The 24,213-nt window shown below is 35.8% G+C and overlaps 1 protein-coding gene across 7 annotated transcripts in view; it reads left to right on the plus strand.

Annotated features, from left to right (window-relative positions):
• The window catches only part of HACE1 (HECT domain and ankyrin repeat containing E3 ubiquitin protein ligase 1), a 95,877-nt gene extending 72,430 nt beyond the window's left edge, over window positions 1–23,447 (plus strand). For 6 of the 7 annotated variants that reach the window (XM_032651117.1, XM_032651123.1, XM_032651118.1 and 3 more), the window contains 5 exons: window positions 7,377–7,508; window positions 14,283–14,381; window positions 14,660–14,730; window positions 21,922–22,035; window positions 22,588–23,447. In XM_032651117.1, the coding sequence (XP_032507008.1) occupies window positions 7,377–7,508; window positions 14,283–14,381; window positions 14,660–14,730; window positions 21,922–22,035; window positions 22,588–22,690 (519 nt within the window). In that variant the 3' untranslated portion in view covers window positions 22,691–23,447. The remainder of the gene's footprint in view (window positions 1–7,376; window positions 7,509–14,282; window positions 14,382–14,659; window positions 14,731–21,921; window positions 22,036–22,587) is intronic. The other variant, XM_032651119.1, reaches the window with a different exon arrangement.
• The last annotated feature ends 766 nt before the right edge of the window (window positions 23,448–24,213 follow it).

Below are 24,213 nucleotides of genomic sequence, written 5' to 3' on the forward strand. Positions count from 1 at the left end.
ACACTGAGGTAGATCTTACTTGATTTAATATAATGAGTCACGTTAAACTCTGGAAGATTAAAATAGTAAAATGCTTAAAATAATTTTTTGAATCTATATGAACTTGCCAGTGAATGGAAATTTTATAAAATCTTCTAATTATTAGATTGTCCACCTCATAGTGCATTTATTATTTTATTTTACAGTGGCTACCTCCTCTCAATTAGGGGTAATGAAGTCATAAAATCTTCATTATAAGCAAGTGATTGCTTTTCATGAGAGAATCTCATACATGATTCCTATCTGTGAATACACTCTCTGGTGATTGGATTTGTCACTCCTCTCAGATATATGAAAAGTGGAAAGGCTCATTAACAATTGCATGGTAGATAGCTATATTTATACTTGTATCTCCTAACAGCCTCTCTTCCATATGACATGATTTTTGTTTAGATTTTTTAAATACGTATTTTATTCTTTTGCATTTGTGTTTTTGTATTAAAATCTAGAAAGAAGGAAGATATTTAATAAATAATAACAAATAAGAATACACTTACATTGAGGCTTGATCGTGAGTCTAGCCTGAGGCTGGAATATTGCTGTAACATGAAAGAGCTTGGATGTTTTGTTTCTAAGTTTAGCACATTTTTATTTAACTATATTATTGACATTGTTTTGTTAATGACAGGCTAACTTTGATGATGAGGTTCAGTAATATAGAGGTAAAAGCAGGATCTCAATCACTAATATGTTAATTCTCAGCTTTTGTTTTTCTGATACAAACATTTCTCACAATAAAATGAGCCTCTCATTTTTCTAATATTACTAGTAAAGGTCAAGTGTAATTGTATATCAAATTGTTGATGCTTAAGCATTTAATGTTCGTGCAATAAGCAACCTGATTTTTTAAAATTAAAAATCTTTAAAAACATAATAGCCTCTTAAATTGATCACTTGATTTAGAATTGTTAAATTATTCAATTTACAAATAAAATTTTCAAACCGTGTTCTTTAGAGGTGTTATTGTTATATTTTAACATACATTTCTGTTACTCTAGGGTCAGCCTTTTACTTACTTAACTTTAGGTATAAAGTTATAATTGTCACATTTGGCGTCAACTTCAGAATTTCTAAGCATATTGAAGCTTAAGTGACTTGCCAAGCATGTTAGTAAGAAAAAGTCGATGTAAGCTAATCTCCACATGGGGGAGTCATTTATTCCTAAGTTTTATTGAAAGGCTTTGGTAATTGTAGACTGAAACCAAATAGATAAAATACCTTTGTTTAAAAAAAGTATATTAATAAATACAAGTAATGTAGGCAGAACAGTATATATTCCATATTTGAAATAAAATTCTCTTTTAAATTCAATTTTATATCTGTCAATGATTTGTTTTAAAATCTAGAGGAAAAAATAAGATCACTTGGTTTCACTTTAGAAAATGGCTGAATTACCAGGAGCTGAACATTTACATTTAAATAGTATTTTCAGCATTTTAAAAAGTTTTGCTTTAACTTTTCACTTTCACTTTTAAATTCTTGACCAAACGATAAAATTGTGGAACCATAAAACCTTAAGTTAGGAGTGACATATTTTTGCTAGACCTTCAGTTCTAGCTCTTAGTACTGAAGAGTAAGCTCCGTGGCTTTTAAGTGTTAACAACACTTTTACCATACTAATCATAAAGTTCATTAAGTCTGGGAGAGAACAAAATGGGGGGGTGAGATGGGACAGATATCAGGGAATGGAGGAGGTGGCATGGAAGTTGAGTTATAGAGGAGAAGCATTAAGTGGTCAGATAGGAGTGAGGAAGGGGAGAAGGACATGTTCTGGGCTTATAGAAGGGCACAGAGATGGCAGAGCATGGTCTGTTTGGGGAACCACAGGTAGGTCAGAGTTGTAGATCTTAGCGTAGATTGCAAAGTAAATGAGTGGGAAAAGATAAGGTGGGAGAGGTAGACAGAGACCAAATTCTGAAAGACTTTGCGTCCACAATTAGAAATTTGAAAATTATTCTGAAGGCTTAGGGATGATTGCAGATGCTGTAGAGGGCACTGACATGACTGAATTTATGTTTTTTAAGAAAAACAACACCAATCTCAGCTTGGAGTGTGAAGAATGGGTTGAAATGGGGCAATATTGGAGTCAGGGCAACTGATAGGTGATTGTGGCGTTGCTCTGGGGAGCATGCATGAGTGATTTTATAAGACAGTGGCAGTGAGGATGGAGAAAATGAGACATCTTTTGAGGATGTAGAATTTGTAGAACATGGTAATTAGCTGTTTGGGAAGGTGAAAAAGAAGAAAGACTCCAGGATGAGCCACTTAGGTGGATGGGCTCTAGAATGATGGGTGGTGGTGTCATTCTCCTAGTCATCAACCTCATCACATCAGTTGTATTCTCTAGTGATGATAATAGCCACTGCCTATTGAGTACTTTGGGTATATTTCATTTATTCGAGTTGTGTTCTTTTTGCATTTCTCATTTACTATAACAGCCTTTTGAGATAGTTATTTCTATTCATTCAGTGTGGGAACAGCTTTAATAATAAAAGCGTCTTACATGTATTAGGTGTTTATAATGTGCTAGGCACTGTTAAAAGTGCTTTATGTGTATTAACTTACACTTAAACAATCCTATGAGGTATAGATACCCCTTTCTACAGTTGAGGAAACTGAAGCATAGAGAGGTTAAGTAGCTTTCCTCCAAATCACAAGACTAATAAGTGGTGGTTTTGAATCCAGACAGTCTATAAATTTCAAGCCTGAGCTTATAACTATGACACTATATTTCTTTAGAATATAGACAGACAAATAACTGTCTAAGGGCTCAAAATTGGTAGACCCTCAGTTTAAATCGAGGTCTGTATGGTTGTGTAACTGCTGGGCCTCTCATATACTAAGGCACTGAATATGAACAAGGTAGCAAATACAAATTTAGTGTGTTTTCCCAATTTATGGTTAGCAAAGGGCAAGGATGGGGAGGGAGGGATAAATGAGGAGTTTGGGATTAACAGATACATACTACTATATATAAAATAAACAACAAGGACCTACTGTATAGCACAGGCAACTATACTCAATACTTGTAATACCCTGTAATGGAAAAGAGTATGAAAAAGAATATGTATATATATATATATATATATATATATATATATACACACACACATATATATATAACTGCATCACTTTGCTGTACATCTGAAACTAACAAAGCATTGTAAATCAACTATAGTTCTATTTAAAAATTTAGTATGTTTTCCTCCATTTCATTTTTATTTGGTTAATACCTTATATTTTATTGCTAGTTTAATTTGATTTATTTCACATACAAGCACATTTGATACCCATCCAAGTACAAAATACAAGCTTGTCTATATAGATTATTGACTTAAAGTGGATTCCTATGTGTATCTTCAGAAAATATACTATGAGAGATCTTTTTATTACTCTGAAAACTTTTAAAACAGTTTAGGTCTAAGGTTCTCCATATTGAGTGTATGTATGTATTTTTAGATTGGGTTTTAAGTTATCTTTAGTATCTTTTTGTCAGTGAAGGAGGACATACTTTCCTCTGCATTTTAGTCGGTATATTCTAAAAATTCACTTTAAAAATCACCAAATCCGGGGCTTCCCTGGTGGCGCAGTGGTTGAGAGTCCGCCTGCCGATGCAGGGGACACGGGTTCGTGCCCCGGTCCAGGAAGATCCCACATGCCGTGGAGCGGCTGGGCCCGTGAACCATGGCTGCTGAGCCTGTGTGTCCGGAGCCTGTGCTCCGCAACGGGAGAGGCCACAACAGTGAGAGGCCCATGTACCGCAAAAAAAAAAAAAAAAAAAAAAAAAAGAATATATTGGTAAAGGATAAGTTATTAGAAAATGTTACATTGTAAAAATGTGCGTCTCTTTTTTCTTATATCTCCTTATTCCTGCAGAAGAAATCTGGTATCCTTTGAGTTTTCAGTGGAGAAATTTTCAGTGAAAACTCTTACATACCAGAGCAATAATAATCAAGTGGATAAGCCCAGGAAAGAAGCTTTTATTACTAAAGCATTTATATTCAAACAGTGAATTGAATTATGCCAGTCATAATGCCATTTTAAACTATTAATTTAAAAGTAAAAATAACTATTTCAAACAGTTTTACAAGTATGTCCAAGTTTATCAGCTTATTGGGATAAGAACATTTTGCTTTCACTATTAAAAGTTAACTATTAGTTAAGTTAACATGATATATATATATATATATATATATATATATATATATATCTTTCAAAAATCGTGAAAAAAAATTTTCAAGAAGAAAAATAGCTTCAAAAAAAAGGTGTCAATTTTCAATGTTACCACCACTCCTCATAAGAAGACATAATTTAGATTCAAAGCCTGAAAAGAAGTTAAAATTTTAAGGAAGATGTCCAAGGGGTGATATTATTCATTGCACACATTCAGAAGACTAGGAGATAATTAAAACAAATGTTTCTGTAACTAGACATGCAATTTAACTGGAACGTAATATCTGAAAGTTGAATCTCAATCTTAGTGTTTTTATTTTTCCCTTGGCACTTATTCTTTGCTTACCTATCTTATATCAGTGATGAGGCTCAGAGGTTGAGCTAGGAAAATGTTGCTAAGGCTCTTTTTTATTTTGTTATCTCTATGCTGAGGCTTTGTAAGTTGAAAGCTTTCTATAAACATAACTATTTCACCAGAACAGGTACTAACTCAGATTCTTTAGTATAGTTATTTCTCCAATTTACTTCTGTGGCATCTGGTATTATCTTATGCCCTCAAAGAATTAACAGTACAACTCAGGTGGGAGCACGTATACACCTGTTGGGGATAAAAATACCCCCACACCCAAGTTATATCATCTCTTTAAATACCTTAGAATGAAGTGGATTTTAGGTTTCCTTTATATTTAATGTTTATTTGAGGCAACTCTTTATGCCAGTGTTTTGTGGACTGATTGTCATCTACATGTTGACTGTTTCCTTAGAGCATTTAAGGTATTTGATGTAGTTACTCAAGGGCATGAAGTGTGTGGATGAGTCACTTCGATGCCTTCGTAGGTGGTGGGAATGCAACCAGTGTATTTCTGTACAGTATGAACCGTCAGAATGTTAGTGTATGATAATAGTGGATGTTCATAGTAATAATTGTGTCATCAAGAACACGTTAATGTGTGTTATTCTCTCTGAGGATGTGCTCTTTAAGGAGGCAGGGAAACATTTTAGAAGCAGCTGGATTCAGATTTTTTCTCTTAAACACAGTTGTCTTTCAACTACCTGGAAAACTCTTAATTTACTAAACAACTCAGGAGACTTTGTGATGGCTTGGATTTTATTTTACTGAGAAATAATTAGACCAAGATTTGTCCATATTTAAATTAACTTAATGTGGAGACTGGTATCTGGAGGAGCTGATTTTTCACAAATTGATATCTAATAACTGTGGGCCAGAGCTACAAAATAAATGTGGGAAATAATATTAGAGGGGACATTAGTATATTTGTGAAATTAATTTTTAAAAATAGAATGTATGAGGAAATAATAGGAATTAATTGATAGAAAATGTGTACTATTCTGATAAATATGGAATACAATGGCAAATTAAAATAAAGTGTACTTGAGCAGTTCATGCTTCATAATTTGAGGTCTTGAATAATTATTAGTGAATAGTACCTTAAGATTATAAAAGCAAAACATCTTGAGAGAAATATATAATTATTAATGAATGAATGGAGGAGAAAAATTCTAGTATGTTCATTAAGCAGTTTAGTTAGAACAGACATCAGTTAAAAGATAATCACGTGTTAATGCTGAAATCATTGCTGGTTATTACTTGGAAGTGTGTTATATATATTATTTTTTTAGGATTGGATCCTGAAAATTTAGTTTGTGTTTCTGTTTGATTGTTTGGCACACATTTCTATTTCCCTCTCTCTAGTAACTACCTGATGTAACTTGTAGAAACTGATTAATTCCTATACAATGGAGAAAACCTTTGGGCGGTTGGGAGTGGATTTGGGGTGGGAGTAGATTGAATAGCAGAGACGGTAGCTTTCCCCATGCCAGATTGCAGAAGGAGCCGTGCAGGGCTTGGGGAGAGCTGTGAGTAATCCATTGTGACAATTCTGTATGTCTGAGATGTATGGAGAATTCATAGCCGGAATCATGTATAACTTGCTGGCTCAGTGCCTGACGTTTTTTTTGGCAGGGGAACAGAGTGCATCAGATTAGTGCCAAAAAAGAAAATATTAAAGGAAGGGGCCTTAAAATAGGTTTTCTCCCTCTGTGTTTAGAGCATTCATTCCTGGGAGGTGAGAACCATATACAGCATATTGCTTTTAACTCTCAAAGTTTCACTTAGTTGTAATTTAAAATATATGAATAATGACAATGGTAGGGTTTATATACAGAGAGTGATGATAATTCATTTTGTTTGAGCCAAAATACATTTTTTTAGTTAAATTTTAAGAGACACTGTTCTAGATGATGGTGATGTGTATTTTAAAAGAAAATGTGTGAAAATAGGTTACCTTAACTCAGAATCAAATAGGCTACACTTAAATGAGTCTTTTTATCAGGTTCTAAGTGTGTTTTAAATGAATTTGTAGAATGTATGCCTTCATCACATTATTTGTTGAACACGTACAAAGTGACAGCCTCTTTTTTAAGAGCTGAGGATATATACTGGTAACAAAACAGAGCCCCTGCTTGCAGAGAGATTACAGTCTAGTAAGAGATTTCAGTCAGAGAACCAGGAAGTATACAGACACGGAGGCCTGAGCAAGCTTGTATTTGGGGGATAGAGTGAGGGAGCAAAGGGGAAAGTGGAAGGAAATGAGATGAGAGAGCAAGGCAGAGGCTGGGTCATTTCGGGCCTTATGGACTAGGAAAGGAGTTTGGACTTCAAGTGTCATAGGAAGTCATTGTAGGGTTTTGAGAAGGAGGGTATGTGATCTGAATTATATATAAAAAATCTATACGTAATTTTAAAAAGTCACTCTGGTGTGGTTGAAGAAGCAGTAACAGAGGCAAACAGAGGCCAGCAGTGATACCAGATGTTGCAGTAATCCAGGTGAGAGATGATGACGGCTTGGACCAAGGTGCTAAAGTGGAGGTGTGAGACAAGGTCTGATTGAGAATGTTTTTTCAGGTAGATCTGATAGCACTTGCTGATAGAGGGTGTGAGAGAAACCTGGGTGATTGATTCTTAGGATTTTGGCCTAAACAGGTTAGTGAATGGTAGATTACTGGTTTGCTGAGGTGTATGAATATTTCTGCCAAATTAATTCTAAACCTTTACCTCTTAAATGAGAAATGATTATATCAATAATGTCTTAAGTACGTGAAATTAAAAAGAAATCATCACAGAAACTTTTTTTTTTTAATAGGCGGAGTATGTCCAGCTTGTCACTGAACTTCGAATGACAAGAGCCATTCAGCCTCAGATTAATGCTTTTTTACAGGGCTTTCATATGTTCATTCCACCTTCCCTCATACAACTTTTTGATGAATATGAATTGGTAAGGAAAAACATCAGTTCTTTTTTAAAATTATTATTTATTTTTGGCTGTGTTGGGTCTTCGTTGCTGTGCGCCTCTAGTTGGGGCGAGTGGGGGGCTACTCTTTGTTGTGGTGCTCGGGGCTTCTTATTGCGGTGGCTTCTCTTGTTACGGAGTGTGGACTCTAGGCCCGTAGGCTTCAGTAGTTGTGGCACACAGGCTTAGTTGCTCCGCGGCATGTGGGATCTTCCCGGACCAGGGCTTGAACCCGTGTCCCCTGCATTGGCAGGCGGATTCTTAACCACTGCGCCACCAGGGAAGTCCCAAACATCAGTTCTTTTGTTGTTATGCAACACAACACAAAACTCCAATGGATGTAGTTTAGAAATAATTTTGGAGCACAGTGATGAATGGAATAATGTAGAAGACATTATGGTTTAATGTTGATTTTTAGGGAGGTATAAGATTTGTGATTGTGCTTCTCTTAAGGTTAATAACCAGATTAGCAATTTCTTAATGTGGAATGGAGTGAGCTGGTGATAAAGAAAAATGTAATGTATTTCCAAAGTGTTCTACATGGGAGATGTTGAAGGCCAATCTTCCCAAAAGCAATATTCACATTATTTCTAAATTTTTTGTTTGGCTGTATGAGGTAAAGGATACTGATAGTAACTTCGTGTACCTTTTATTTTTTCCAAAAAGAAAAATTGACTGAGGGATTTTCTTGTATTTCTGTTATCTTCTCCAGCTTCTTATTTCATCATGTATATAATTTTATAATTTTCCATTTTAACCATGTATGGAGTCCACTGTCTTTGCTGGCCCCTAGTCTCTAATGAATGTTTTGTTTTGCTTCTTTAATTTGCTTGCCCTTTACTGTGATCTAACAGGATTTCTGATTTTATATGAATTATGTCTGCATTTTCCCCCATTTCCTTTTTTCTCTTTTATTTTTGGTAATAAATTATTTTTAAGCTCTTTGAGTTGTCTAACTCCTTAATAAAACCACACAATATTTTAAATAGAGTATGGCTGCTTCCTTAGTTTGGAATAATAAATTTTAGATTTGGAATAAAAAAAATTTATAATTTGGAATAATAAATTTTAGATCAGTGGAAAAGTGTCCTTTGGCTTTTATTCTGTCTCATAAAATTAGTCTCACCCTATGCCTTTCATTTGAATATATGAATAAGTACATTGGTGTGTACCGTACATTGGTGTGTACCGTACATTGGTGTGTACCGGTTAATTTTACATATACCAGTATTTTCAATTCATCACTCATAGTATGTCTTAGTATAGTAGTGGACAAAATTTGCTAAATAATGTTGAAGTCCATGGTGACTTAGTTTCACTAAATGTCAGTTTTGAGGTTTTTTTGTTGTGTTTTTACGGTTAAGATGAATGGTTTTATTTAGCATAGACTTGTCTAGTTTTTGTATAACCATAAAAGTTACTATTTTTAGTATTTAAAAATGGAGGAGTACTTATGAATTGTTAAGCAGAAAATTACATTATTTTCTGGACCTATGTATAAAAAACAAATAACTGACAAAAACTTTGCTTCATAATTTACTGATACTGAGTTTAATGAAACTTTTTATTGAACTACAATATACATGAGAAAAGTACATGCATCGTAAATGTATAGCTTGATGAATTTTCACAAACTGTATACACCCATGAAACAGCACCCAGATCAAGAAACTGAGAAATCCTAACACCCCAGATCCCTCTCATGTCCTCTTCCAGTCACTCTGACCCCTCATGGGTATCCACTCTCCTGGCTTCTAATAATACAGACTAGGTTACCTGTTTTTGAACTTAATGTAAATGGAATAATCACCTAGTATATATCTGACTTCCTTAGCACAGCTTTTTGTTTGTGACAATCATATGTATTATTGCAAGCAGTTGTAATGTGTTCATTTTCATTGCTCTGTAGTACTTCATTGTGTTAATATACTTTTTTTTTTTTTTTTTTGTCTTTTCTACTCTTGATGGACATTTGGTGGGTAGTTTTCAGTTTCAGGCTATTGTGTAGATTATATATCTTGGAGTGGAACTGCTGGGATTTAAGGGGTGCATTTATTCCATTAGGGTAGATACTAGCAAGTAATTTTCCAAAGTAGTATGTCAGTTTACACTCCCACCAACAGGTTATGAGAGTTCTGGGTATTCTGCATCCTAAACAGCATTGGATATTTTTGTCTTTTTTATTTTTACCATTCAGGTGGAATAGTAGTGGTACTTCCTGGTGATTTTAATTTGTATTTCCCTGGTATTGAGTGTGGGATTGAGTGTGTTTTACATGTTTATTGGCCATTTGTATACTCTGTTTTTGAAGTGTTTATTCAAGTAATTTGTCCATTTTTCTCTTGTGTTTTCTGTGTTTTTTAAAACACCGATTTGTAGGAATCTTTATATATTCTTTATAGGAGTCTTTGTTAGATATATGTATTATGAAGATCTTCTCCTACTCTGGTGTCTTTTAACCAATAAAAGTTTTTAGTTTTAACGCAGTTCAGTTTATCACTTGTTTTTTCTCTTCCCTTTTTTTTTAAATGAATGGAGCTTTTTGTGTCCTGTTTAAGAAACTTTCTTATTCCAAGGTCATGAAAGTGTTTTCCTGTATTTTCTTCTGAAAACTTTATTCCTTTGTCTTTTACATTTAGGTTTGCTACTGGTAAGTTTTTAATTGTGGTTCTTACATTAGAAGTTAGGTCAGGATTCCTAGTCTGTCTTCTACTCTGGCTTTACTAAGTTGAGCTGATTCAGATGGTGGGATTGTTTTGGAAGAGCAGTGTTGTTGGCATGACACTTAACTTATGCAGTGATGATAATTATTAGTATTAAACACTTAGTATTTGCCAGGTACTTCATGTGTATTAACTTTTAAAACCTTCACATCAGACCCCTGATGTAACTTATTATTCCCATTTTACAGATGAGAAAAACTAGTCCAAAGAAGGTATGGGACTTGCTCATGTTCACAGAGTATATGTTACAGCCAGACTGAACCCATGGTCTCTGACCATAGCCCAGTCTCTCTTCATCAGTATTGCCTCTCAGTGGTGTGCACTATATAAGTAGGACTTGGTTTTAGAACTTTTGGTGTGACTTTGTGTCTTTCGTAGGAAAGGGCTCTGCTACACTGGGATAGAAAACGTTTTTAAAAAGTTGGTGCAAACATCTAAGCTAGATGTTCATCAGAGTTAAAGGATACTGGTTAGATTCTAGAGTTTTATTGAAAAGAAGGTATCCAGTAGCATCAGTGTCCTTAACTGGATGTGTATTCGTCCATTTGTGGATAGAACGCAGTCTCAAGTCAAGAGGTGATCATCAGGTTCAAAAATGGTGACAACTGGGCTTCCCTGTGGCGCAGTGGTTGAGAGTCCGCCTGCCGATGCACGGGACACGGGTTCTTGCCCCGGTCCGGAAGGATCCCACATGCCGCGGAGTGGCTGGGCCTGTGAGCCATGGCCGCTGAGCCTGCGCGTCCGGAGCCTGTGCTCCACAACGGGAGAGGCCACAACAGTGAGAGGCCCGCGTACAAAGAAAAAAAAAAATGGTGGCAACATTTTGTGATTACTCTATCTATAACATTATTACAGTTGAGGGGTTCCTCAAATGTCTGAGGGACTCTCCTGCCATACTGTGTTGCTTATGAGTTTATCCATGGTGGTACCAGTATATTAAAACACTGAGTCATGTAAATTCTAGGTAAGCTAAGAGCTGTGAACACCTGCATGACTCAGTTTCTGACTATTAGTTTATGGGTTATATATGTTGTACCTAATTCCAACAGACCAATTCAGTTATTTTGTCACTTCCCTGGTGGTCCAGTGGTTAAGATTTTTGCCTTCCAATGCAGGGGGTGCAGCTAAGATCCCACATGCCTCAGGGCCAAAAAACCAAAACATAAACAGAAGCAGTATTGTAACAGATTGAACAAAGACTTTAAAAATGGTCCACATCAAAAAAATCTTAAATAGGGGCTTCCCTGGTGGCACAGTAGTTAAGAGTCTGCCTGCCAATACTAGGGGACACGGGTTCGAGCCCTGGTCTGGGAAAATCCCACATGCCGCGGAGCAGCTAAGCCCGCGAGCCACAACTACTGAAGCCCGCGCACCCAGAGCCCGTGTTCTGCAACAAGAGAAGCCACCGCAATGAGAAGCCCGTGCACTGCAATGAAGAATAGCCCCCGCTCGCCACAACTAGATAAAAGCTCGCACGTAGCAACAAAGACCCAACACAGCCAAAACCAAATAAATATAACTTTAAAATATATATATTAAAAAAATAATAAATAAATTATTGATTGGGATTTAAAATCTTTTTGTTATATGCGTATGTACTTTGTATTGTGGACTTCCCATTTCATCTGTTTTCAGTCAGTTTAATAACTTTTTTTGCCCAGGTGTTAAATGGGAATAATAAAGATCTTTTGTCCTCTTCACAAAGTCATAACATGATGTTCATGAAATGCTTCAGATTTCTTGAGAGAATATCGTCTCACTCATTTTTATTCACAATTATTAACAATGAAAGCATACTTAATATTATTAAAAGCTTATCTTCAGCCTAGAAGGGAAGAGCATTAAACTCATGGGTTGTAAGAAACATGTAACAATCATCCATATTCCTTTTGGCAGATCTGTGTCAGGGTACTGCCAAGGAGCAGAATTTCCCCAGATGGTTCAAATAAAGAAACTTTAGTGAAGGAACTTAAAGAGGCATGGGCAGGTTAAGAAGAAACAAGATATCATTGAGGCATCCAGAGAATAGCAACAGTGGAAAGCCTTATCACCCCTAGAATTGAAGACAAGTGGAGGAATTACTGTGAGGAGCCCGGTGAGAGCCTGAACCACCAGGGGCCACCAGGTGGCAGCTCTAGTTGAGGAGACATAGCTACTGCAAAGATGTACTGAAGCAGGGAGGGAGCAGAAAATACTCTTACCTGCAGACTCCTGCCTGTTTCCCAGTGATGGAGCCCAACCTGAAACCAACAGGCAAGAGAGCCAGTCTGTGCCTCTTGGGGCACAGAATGTACAAAGGAAGATGGAAAATGTATTTGGGGGTGATAAAATGCACCCTACCAGAATGGCTTCATCTAGTTAAAGTATTTTATAATACTATAGCAAGGAGGACTAAAACACACCCTAGATAGGCAGTTCTCAAACTTTTTGGTCTTAGGACCCCTTAAAAGAAAAGAGTTTGTTTATGTGGTTTATAGTAATTGATACTTAACTGTATTTGAAATTCAAACAGAAATGTAAAATTTTTTATTAATTCACATAAAAATAACAATTCATTACATATTAACATAAATAAAACATTTAAGAAATTAAAACTGCATTTTCCAGAATAAAACAAAAATAGTGGGAGAAGTGGCATTGTTTTACATCTTTGCAAGTTTCCTTAATGTCTGGCTTAATAGGAGAAACTGGGTTCTCATATCTGCTTCTGCTTATAATCTGTTGTGATATGTTGCTTGGTTGAACTATATGGAGAAAATCCAGCCTCAGATACGTTGGAAAAGGGAGAACCTTGCAGGCTCCTTAAATAGATCCCAGAAACACCCAAGAGTTCTGAGACACCACCTTACATTGGCCTTCATACTCTATACTAGGAGCATACTCTATACTAGGCAGGTATATATTATGAGGAATTGCTGTAGGAGAAGTGATTTTGAACCACATGGTATCTATCTCTGCGATAACAAAGTCTGCTATTCTGGCTTGTCGGTGTTAAGCTTAGGCTAGTTATTACCTCACTTTACTGTGTAAACACATCCAACTGTTAAATATGGGCTGATTCATAGATTTGGACAAGCCTTTTTCATGTTCTCTTTTCTCTTGGGGAACATGATGGTAAATACTTTTGCCATTATTAATTTCATCCTTAGTTATTGGATTGATATTTTGTTTGTTTGATGATCTTCCTGGAAAAAAAAGGATACCAAAAGTCATTAGTAGGAAAATTGCATTTTTTTTTTCACCTTGGAGAAATTTGACTTGAAAGTTGGATTGGAATTATTCCAGAATAGAGTTCTTCAAAGGCCTAAATCTGTTTTGGTTTTTTAAAAATAATAACTATTTTTATTATAATAACTCCTTTTTTTTCTAGTGATTAGGGTTTCTTGATATTTTCCTTTGCTTAACCCAGATTTATTTAAGTCTTTGTTTTCACTTTCATGCTGAGAGTACAGTATTTTTATAGAATTTAACAAATTCATGAAATATATATAAACCAAAGATAATAATGTTCGCAAAATTATTGCACATATAAACTGTTGTGGCATATGTGTTTCTATATAAAGGTAAACTGTTATCTCATGGTTTTTTTTTTTTTTTTTGTGGTACGCGGGCCTGTCACTGCTGTGGCCTCTCCCGCTGTGGAGCACAGGCTCCGGACGCGCAGGCCCAGTGGCCATGGCTCACGGGCCCAGCCGCTCTGCGGCATGTCGGATCCTCCCAGGCCAGGGCACAAACCCGTGTCCCCTGCATCGGCAGGCGGACTCTCAACCACTGCACCACCAGGGAAGCCCTATCTCATGTTTTAATTAAATTGTATCAGTGTAGAGACATCTCCACATCTCACAATATTTGAGATTATTAGTATCAAGGGTTCTCTCTCAGGTAGTACTTGTTATTGATGACTTGCAGACACTGTTACAAAAATAAATCAGTTTTACATGGGATTAGTTTCTAATTAAGGCAAATTTACTATTTAAATGTAATCACTTTTTTTCCCCTGAGAAGATTAATGAAATATTTTGCTTCTTCCCCAAAGGAGCTACTGCTTTCTGGCATGCCAGAAATTGATGTGAGTGATTGGATAAAAAATACTGAATACACAAGTGGCTATGAAAGAGAAGATCCAGTTATTCAGGTAAAGTCTCTCTAGAGCTTAGAATGAAGTTAAGTTTTGCTATTTAATCTTGTAAGCTTTTCAGCACTATTGGATGAAAACCTACATTAATTAACAAAGTAAAGTTTTTCCCTAAATCTTCTCATGGGAATTGCATATGAGCACTTTGTATGAAATCTTTTCTGATAAATGAGTTTCATGGAATAAAATATGCTTTATGAATATTGCATATTTCTCTGGTACTAAGAAGCCTGCAGTTGCTCTGAAATATGAGCTGAGTTTTTTATTGTTGTTTTTAGTGGTTCTGGGAAGTTGTGGAAGATATTACTCCAGAGGAGAGAGTTCTTCTGTTGCAGTTTGTTACTGGCAGGTAAGAAGTGTTTTTAAGATAATGTGGAAAGAATTTAATAGATTCCATTTCTAATGGCTTAGACATAACTCAAAATGAATTATTACTCTGAATTATCAATTTCTTACCTCCTTTTCCATTTTTTAGATATTAAACAAAGGTTTATTTAGGCATTAAAGTTAAAACATATAGTAGTCCTCAATAAATGTTTATTTAAGGTATAAAAGATAAACTGTTCCAGTCAGGACTATCAGCATGTATATTATATTTTATAACTTGGTAGTCTTTTCATTCTGCAGGTAAGTCAATGATAGTAGCCAACATTTGTTGCTGGGACAACACACACACACATGCACACAATACATAATAATACCCATACACAGCAGTTTTTCTCCAATTCTTATCAAACTTTAAAGTCTTAAGTTTTGTGGCCTGAAAAATAATTTGTGATACCACACTTTGAAAAGTCTACTTTTGGAACCAATTAAATATCATAGATATTAGAAAACTAGATGATTTAAACCTCTTTTAACTTACAGTTCTGAAAGATGTAAAAGAAAAGGTCTGATTTTCATTCTTTTTAAAAAAACTAATTTATTTTTTATTTATTCATTTTTGGCTGCATTGGGTCTTCATTGCTGCGCACGGGTTTTCTCTAGTTGCAGTGAGCGGGGGCTACTCTTTGTTGCGGTGCGTGGGCTTCTCATTGTGGTGGCTTCTCTTATTGCGGACCACAGGCTCTAGGCATGTGGGCTCAGTAGTTGCGGCTCACGGGCTCTAGAGCGCAGGCTCAGTAGATGTGGCGCATGGGCCTAGTGGCTCCACGGCATGTGGGATCTTCCCAGACCAGGGCTCAAACCCATGTCCCCTGCATTGGCAGGCGGATCCTTAACCACTGTGCCACCAGGGAATTCCTGATTTTCATCCTTGATAAGTTAGAATTTCATCTGTGTCCTTCTATTTATGAAAATATAGTTTAGTCATTCCATTATAAATGTACATGGTTCTTCTAAGAAAGTTGGAACACAGAGAATTAGAAGAAATAGAAAAACCATCACCTGCCAGCAATAAGCACTGTAAATAATTTGATGTATTTATTTTTTTCATACCTGTTTTAAAAACAGAGTGTGAATATATATCTATCATATATATGTAATTTAAAGTCAACTGTTTTATTTTTAAAGTAGTTCATAACCATTATAGAAAATTTTGAAAATGGAGACTATAGATAGAAGAAAATGAAAATGGAGACTATAGATAGAAGAAAATGAAAATCCCATTAAGTAATTACACTATTTAGAGATAATATTTGCTGTATTTTCTTAGTTTTTTAGGTATATAATTAGAAAAATATACACTATATACCTATATAATATATACTATGTACCTAATTTCAAAGAATAAAACATGAATTATTAACAGATTATAGACTAAAGATATGAAAGAAAATCTTTTCAGTTTTTTTTTTTTTTTGGCTACTTAGTGCCAGAAATACCTAGAGATTTGAGTAATTTAATAAAAAGCGTTAAGGGCTTCCCTGGTGGCGCAGTGGTTGAGAGTCCGCCTGCCGATGCAGGGGGCACGAACCCGTGCCCCCTGCATCGGCAGGCGGACTCCCAACCACTGTGCCACCAGGGAAGCCCGACAATTCAAATTTTTAAAAAATCACCTTTAATATCAGTCTCTGAATATAATCACTTAACATTTTGGTTATTTTTTCCAGAATTTTTCTCACATATATAAATTTTTATTTTTAAAAAACATTGTTCCTATTTTGTAACTTTTGAATTTAGCAATATATTATTAAAAATTGTTCGTTTGTAGATCTAGTTTTTTAAATGGCTGTCTATTCTTCAGTCTGTGGACTTCCCTTAATTGATATAGTCCTTTATTGCTACATTTTCCTGTTTATGAATAATGCTGAATAAGGAATTCTTGTGCTTTATACACTTGCAGCCCAGTTTGATTATTTATAAATATAGGATAAATGTAATATATGTAATATATATATTATATATAGGATAAAAATATAGGATAAATTTTTAGAAGGGAAATTTTTAGATACAAACGTGTATAAAATTTTATAACCTTGAGACTGTTCATTTAACCTTCGGAAAAATATCAGTATTCACCTCAGCCTATTTCTTTTATTCTATCAATACAGGATGTAATCATTTTTATTTTCATAGCTTCATATACGTATACTTTGTGTGGTGTGGATTTCCTTTCTTTATTTTTTGCACATTATTCTACCATGATTTTCAAAAATTTGGTTTTAAATGTTCTTTATATATAGGGACATTAACTCTGCAAATATCTTTCCCAGTTTATCATTTGCCTTTTAATTATATTAAGTTAAATGTACAGATTTCCCTGTAATTTAGATTATAAATTTAATTTATAAAAATTATATAATGAAAGTGCTAAATTAGGTTGCAAGTTGATTATCAGTACTTTCCTTATGTTTTTTATTTTTTACTTTTTTGTGGTACGCGGGCCTCTCACTGTTACGGCCCTCCTGTTGCGGAGCACAGGCTCCGGACGTGCAGGCTCAGCGGGCATGGCTCATGGGCCCAGCTGCTCCGCGGCACGTGGGATCTTCCCGGACTGGGGCACGAACCCATGTCCCCTGCATCGGCAGGCAGACTCTCAACCACTGCACCACCAGGGAAGCCCCCTTATGTTTTTTAAAATAAATTCTCCGTACTTCCAAGATTTTGTATATATATGTTTATCTACCTTTCTTTCTGTAACTTTTTTGTAGTTTATGTTTTTACATACCAATTTTTAAGCCATCTGGACTTTATTTTGGTTTATGTTATAAGGCAGGGCTCTTTGATTATTTTTCTAAGCAGTTTATATTTAAACACCATTTAATAAATTATTATATTTTCCTTCAAGATTCAGTTGGTATGAGTCTTTAAGATGCAGGAAACAATTATTCAAGTTCTTTAGTACTCAAAATGTCTGTTAGATTGCCGCTCTTGTAGAATAAAAAACAAACACTTCGATTAGTAATACACTGTACATCTCCCGTGTCAATAGTACAGTCGTAGTTAGCAGTGCTGAAAAGAACTGCACTGTTTACTATTTAATTGGTCAAGAAGTGTAGCTGCGAATCCATTTAAACTGAGATGAAGGATGTGGGTAAAGAGTAGAAGCCAAGAGGGAGGAGATATGGGGATATATGTGTATGTATAGCTGATTCACTTTGTTATAAAGCAGAAAGTAACACACAATTGTAAAGCAATTATAAAGAGGTTAAAAAAAAAAGAGTAGAAGCCAAGGAAGCTGAGGGGAAACTACGTGGAGCTAAGCTTTACCTTCAGGTTGAAGAATCCACTTTTCAGCACTTAGTCTCCATGGAGTCCTTGTTTTGAATTCAAACTAAGTCTTAAGTTCTTTTATTGTTTTTGTGTTTTTTTTTTTTGCGGTAGGCGGGCCTCTCACCACTGTGGCCTCTCCTGTTCCGGAGCACAGGCTCCGGACGCGCAGGCTCAGCGGCCATGGCTCACGGGCCCAGCCGCTCCGTGGCATGTGGGATCCTCCCAGACCGGGGCACGAACCCGTGTCCCCTGCATCGGCAGGCAGACTCTCAACCACTGCGCCACCAGGGAAGCCCTTAAGTTCTTTTAAACCTTAACTTTCCTTTTACACTAGACCCAGTTATCAATAGGTATTGCATTTGCCATTCTAGACCTAGAGTGTGTGTTTTGGGGTTTTTTTCCCACTTTTTGGAAAATTCTCTCATGTATATTTAGATTGTAAAATGTCTTTCTCTGTGTCCATAGTATAATTTAAAAGAATCTTACTAAAGAGTCAAATGTGTTCCAGTTGTAGAAGCAAGAATCTGTATCAACAGTAACTTTAAAATATTTTATGGTGGTGACAATATTTTGTTTATCTACAAGGCTGTCTTAAATGTCTTACTCTTGTTTCATTATCTCTTAAGAATAATGAAAGTCAGACTTGATGATTTGTGTATAAAATAGAAATATTTCGTTTTTATTAACTGTAATTTTACATTGTATACGTCAGGTGTCATAATACTCAACCAAAGACCATTTATTTTTCTCACACATGCTTGAGCTTGATGAGCCATAATCTTAGCTAGATCCACTGGTTATTCACGTGTGGGGCCCAGTCATTGTAGTTTAGAGGAAGAGGAGTAAGGTTTCAGAGATTGTTTGTGAATATCAGTTTACAGAATAATTTCAATTTAGATATGAAAATTGGGGGATCATCTGATTTTTTAAGCTTATTTTTCAAAATTTATTTATATGAAAGACATTAGATTGATCATTCTGTTATTGAAATACTGTGGTATAATTTTTGTAAGAATCAGTGTCAAGGCTCATCTTACCTTGTCCTGGTGAAGTGGAATACTTGTTTTTAAAGTCTGCCTCTGTAGGAAATTGAAAACAGCCTTTTATTCCTTTTCATTTTTGGTCACCTTTGTTAATTTTTTAGGCAAAGGTAAATATGCAGAAAGTAATGTTTCAGTTTACAGACATATTCAGGTCTTTAGATATTCTCTTTCCCTAAGTAGGAATTGCTCATGTGTTAGTGTTTTGTTAGCAAGATGCAGGCATCCTTTTTTTTTTTTTTTTTTTTTTGATGCAGGCATCCTTTTAACATTCACTTGGATTTCTAAAGTAAGCTTAGGCATTTCATCAATGAAGTGTTTAATAGCAACCAAACTACTTCCCAGCTAGAAAAGAAAAATGCTGGGAAGAGATCTGTTTATATTGGATTGCTTTTTTTTCCCTGTGAATGTAAACATATCATCTGTGATTTCAGACAGAAAATCCTGGTGCATTATTCGACAGGCTTTTTTAGTGTGTGTGGTAAAACATACTTAATATTAAACATTTTAATCATTTTTAAGTGTACAGTTCTGTGTACATCACATATTTGTGCAGCCATCACCACCATTCATCTCCTGAGCTTTTTATCTTTCTCAGTTGAAATTGTACCTATTAAACACTAACTTTCCATTTCCCCTACCCCCCAGCCTCTGGCATCCACCGTTCTACTTTCTGTCTCTATGAATTTTATAATTTTTTAAATAGATTTATTTATTTATTTTTGGCTGTGTTGGGTCTTCGTTGCTGCTCATGGGCTTTCTCTAGTTGGCATTGAGCAGGGGCTACTCTTCGTTGTGGTGCACGTGCTTCTCATTGTGGTGGCTTCTCTTGCTGTGGAGCACGCGCTCTAGGCACATGGGTCTTAGGCTCACGGGCTTCAGTAGTTGTGGCACGTGGGCCCAGTAGTTGTGGCTCGCAGGCTCAGTAGTCTCAGTAGTTACGGCGCACGGGCTTAGTTGCTCCGCGGCATGTGGGATCCTCCCAGACCAGGGCTCAAACCCGGGTCCCCTGCATTGGCAGGTGGATTCTTAACCACTGCGCCACCAGGGAAGTCCCTCTATGAATTTGATTACTTTAGGTCCCTTATGTAAGTGGAATCATACATTATTTGTCTTTTTGTGACTGGCTTATTTCACCTAGCATAATGTCCTCGAGATTCATCCATATTGTAGCATATGTCCTTTTAAAGGCTGAATAGTATTCCATTGTATGTGTTTACCACAGTTTGCTTATCCTTTCATCCATGGACAGTTATTTGGGTTGAGTCCACTATTTGGCTATTGTGAGTAATGCTGCTATGAACATGGATGTACAAATATCTGTTTGAGTCTCTACTTTCTATTCTTTTGGATATTTACTGTAATTCTATGGTTAATTTTTTTTTTTTTTTTTTTTTTTTTTTGCGGTATGCGGGCCTCTCGCTGTTGTGGCCTCTCCCATTACGGAGCACAGGCTCTGGACGCGCAGGCTCAGGGGCCATGGCTCACGGGCCCAGCCGCTCCGCGGCATGTGGGATCTTCCCGGACCGGGGCACGAACCCGTGCCCCCTGCATCGGCAGGCGGGCTCTCAACCACTGCACCACTAGGGAAGCCCTATGGTTAATTTTTTGAGAAACTGCGATAATGTTTTCCACAGTGGCTGCACAATTTTACATTTCCACCAGCAATCGCATAAGGGTTTCAATTTCTGCATGTCCTTTCCAATACTTGTTATTTTCTAGTGATCTTTTTTTTTAATAGTTATCTTAATGCCTATGAGGTGGTTATCTCAATGAGGTTTTGATTTGCATTTCCCTAATGACAAGTGATGTTGATTGAGCATCTTTTCGAATGCTTATAAGCCATCTGTGTATCTTCTTTGGAGAAATGTCTATTTGAGTCCTGTCCCTATTTTTTAAATTTTAAAAATTGTCCCTATTTTTTGTTGTTGTTAAGTTGTAGGAGATATATATATTTTCTTGATATTAATTCCTTGTCATATTTATGATTTCAAAATATTTTCTCCTGTGGCTCACATTTTCACTCAGTTCATGGTGTCCTTTGGCACACAAGTTTTTAATTTTGATGATGTCTAATTTATTTTTCTTTTGTTGCCTGTGCTTTTGGTGTCATACCCAAGAAATCATTACCAAATCCAGTGTCATGAAGTTTTCCCCTGTATTTTCTTCTAAGAATTTTATAGTTTTAGCTCTTCATTTAGGTCTTTGATTCATTTTGAGTTAACTTTTTGTATATGGCGTTAGGTAAGGGTCCAACTTCATTTTTTTTTAGTGGATATCCAGTTTTCTCAACACAATTTGTTGAAAAGACTGTCCTTTTTCCATTGGAGATTCTTAGCACTCTTGTCAAAAATCATTTGGCCATATATTTAAGGGTTTATTTTGAGGTTCTCTATTCCATTGGTCTGTGTATCTGTCTTTATGCCAGTGCCACACTGTTTTGATGACTGCAGTTTTGTAGTTTAAGTTTGGAAATTAGGAACTGTGAGACTTCTGAGTTTGTTCACCTTCCTGTGGTCTCACTATGTTAGGGGACATTTAAAAAGAATACAACCAATGTTGTAAATCTCTGGAAAGAGAAGTGTAAATAATTTTCTAGTTTTCCCACCATGTAAAACAATACAAAACAAAAACCCTTTGACTCTAGATATTTTTCACAGACAGGGAAATCATTTGGATAATATGTAAGAGCCTCTATTGCTTGAATTAATCAAGTAAGCCATTTATTTATTCAGCAAATATTTAATGAACATCTACTAGATACTAGTCATTTTGCTAATTCGAAATATACCTGTTACCAAGATTTTCCTTGCATGATCATGACTTACTAAGATATGAACTCTTAGTTCCAGGGTCCCACATGGTGGATTTGCTAATATCATGGGTGGAAGTGGATTGCAGAACTTTACAATTGCTGCTGTGCCATATACTCCAAATCTTCTACCGACTTCAAGCACATGGTATGTTAAATTGGTTTATTTAAATGCATTGCAAATTGTTCTGATTAATTTTGAATGATCAAGGTCTAACTACTGTATTGCTGCATTAAGAGGAAAATCTCAACAGTGATCTCTATTCAACATTTTGTAATCACTGATAAATAAGTAGCTACATAGTTTTTTGCCTTCCCCTTTTTTGGTAGGGAAAATGTTTGAGGAAACTACCTACCTATGCTCTAATTGAATATGTACAGTTCAAGTATCACTAAAGTTACACTGTCATAAGTATCACTGAGTTACACCATCATTTCAAACTAAATTGCCCTATTGCTTATTTATTTTAGGCGGAAGGGAACTTATTTTCTTCTACATTTGCATGCTAAAGGAAACTGCAATGCAGCAGGGTTTTGTTTTTTTTTTCCTTTTTAAATACTACTTCAGGGTTTTCCAATTTGATTGCAAATTTAAGAGGGTGGTTTTACGTTAATTTTGAGTAGTGTTTTCACTGCTAGACAAAACAATAAAAAATTTCAGAGATTTCTTAGTTAATAGTGGTATGTTTTTCTTTTAAAGCATCAACATGCTCAAGTTACCTGAATACCCAAGTAAAGAAGTACTCAAGGACAGGCTTCTTGTGGCACTACATTGTGGCAGCTATGGTTACACAATGGCATAACGAAGTCTGGAAAATTCATCTGACTGCTGAAGCGCAATGCAGAGTCGCAGAAGTGATTTAGGAAACCGTCAACAGAAAAGCAGCCTAAATGCAGCCCACAGGCAGGGCTGATGTTTAAAATTCATAAAGGGTCAGGTTTTCTTTCTTCCCCCTCTCTTTTCCCTTTTATGTTTTCTCAGTTTGTGATACAATTAGAAAATATAAATCACAGTAGTCTTCATTTAAAAAATGCTAATTGAAAATAGTAGAAACTGTCCTTTTTCATATTTCTTTAATCTTATCCAAGAGTGTGTTAGGGCAGAATCTTATTCTACATTCCATGTCTGCTATGTAACTGTTCTGTTAAAAAGGTGTTGTCTCCTTTATTTTTCTATATAGTAAATTAATTAGGACATCCAGCTTGGTATGTCCTATTGCATGTAAAGTGCCGTTTATATTTTGGAAAACTATTGTATAGAATGGATTAATTTACATTGTGTATAAAGCCACAAATATGTATTTTCCCATATTGAATCTATATTGCAGTGATGTTTTCTAGCCTTTCAGTATTTTAATATGTAAAGTTTAGACTGATGTGACTAATAAACAGCTGATGAAATGACATCTAATTTATATATTAAAGCTTATGCTATATTGTATGAATTATTTGCATCTTTCAGTGGTCAGTTTTTCACATACATATATTGTCTCAAAGTTTTTCTTATGCCTTATTTTAATTTATATTTTAGATAAAATTAAAATACGATATTTTACTGGGTTTCTTTTCGTTACTGTTGTTTTATCTGTGAGCTCTAATGATACATTTGAAAATGTAATCTGATGTGCAGATTACAATTTAAGTTTGTAATTTTTCTGTAAACTTTCTTTTTATTATTAGAATGTTTAGTTCAAGTAACGTATACGTAACACAAAGCAGTGGGTTTAATTTTAGGGTATCTTTTTTTTTTTTTTTTTTTGGCGGTGCGCGGGCCTCTCACTGCCGTGGCCTTTCCCGCTGCGGAGCACAGGCTCCGGACGCGCAGGCCCAGGGCTATGGCTCACGGGCACAGCCGCTCCGCGGCATGTGGGATCTTCCTGGATTGGGGCACGAACCCGTGTCCCCTGCATCGGCAGGCGGACTCTCAACCACTGCGCCACCAGGGAGGGAAGCCCCTAGGGTGTCTTGGAAAAGACACAGTTGAGTAGTTACAGCATACCTTTTAGGGGAAGTAGGAACACTCAGACATTTAAAAATACTAACGGGAATTTGTAATGTTTAGGACCTTGCCTTTGGAAACTAAAAATAGATTATCCAGTGGCATCATTATTGGTAAAATGACTCTTACATGCATATTTTCTGATATGAGCAGCCACTGTATTTGTCACTGACAAATGTAGACAATGTATATATGTCAATATAGGCAAATATGTATTGTATATACATGTATTTAGGCATATATGTTGAAAGCTTTGCTAAGTCATAAAACTTCTTTAATACATGTTTTTTGGTCCTCTTTTGTTATTGTGGGGTTTTTTTAAATATT

Source organism: Phocoena sinus, chromosome 12 (assembly GCF_008692025.1).
Source record: "Phocoena sinus isolate mPhoSin1 chromosome 12, mPhoSin1.pri, whole genome shotgun sequence".
Taxonomy (NCBI): domain Eukaryota; kingdom Metazoa; phylum Chordata; class Mammalia; order Artiodactyla; family Phocoenidae; genus Phocoena; species Phocoena sinus.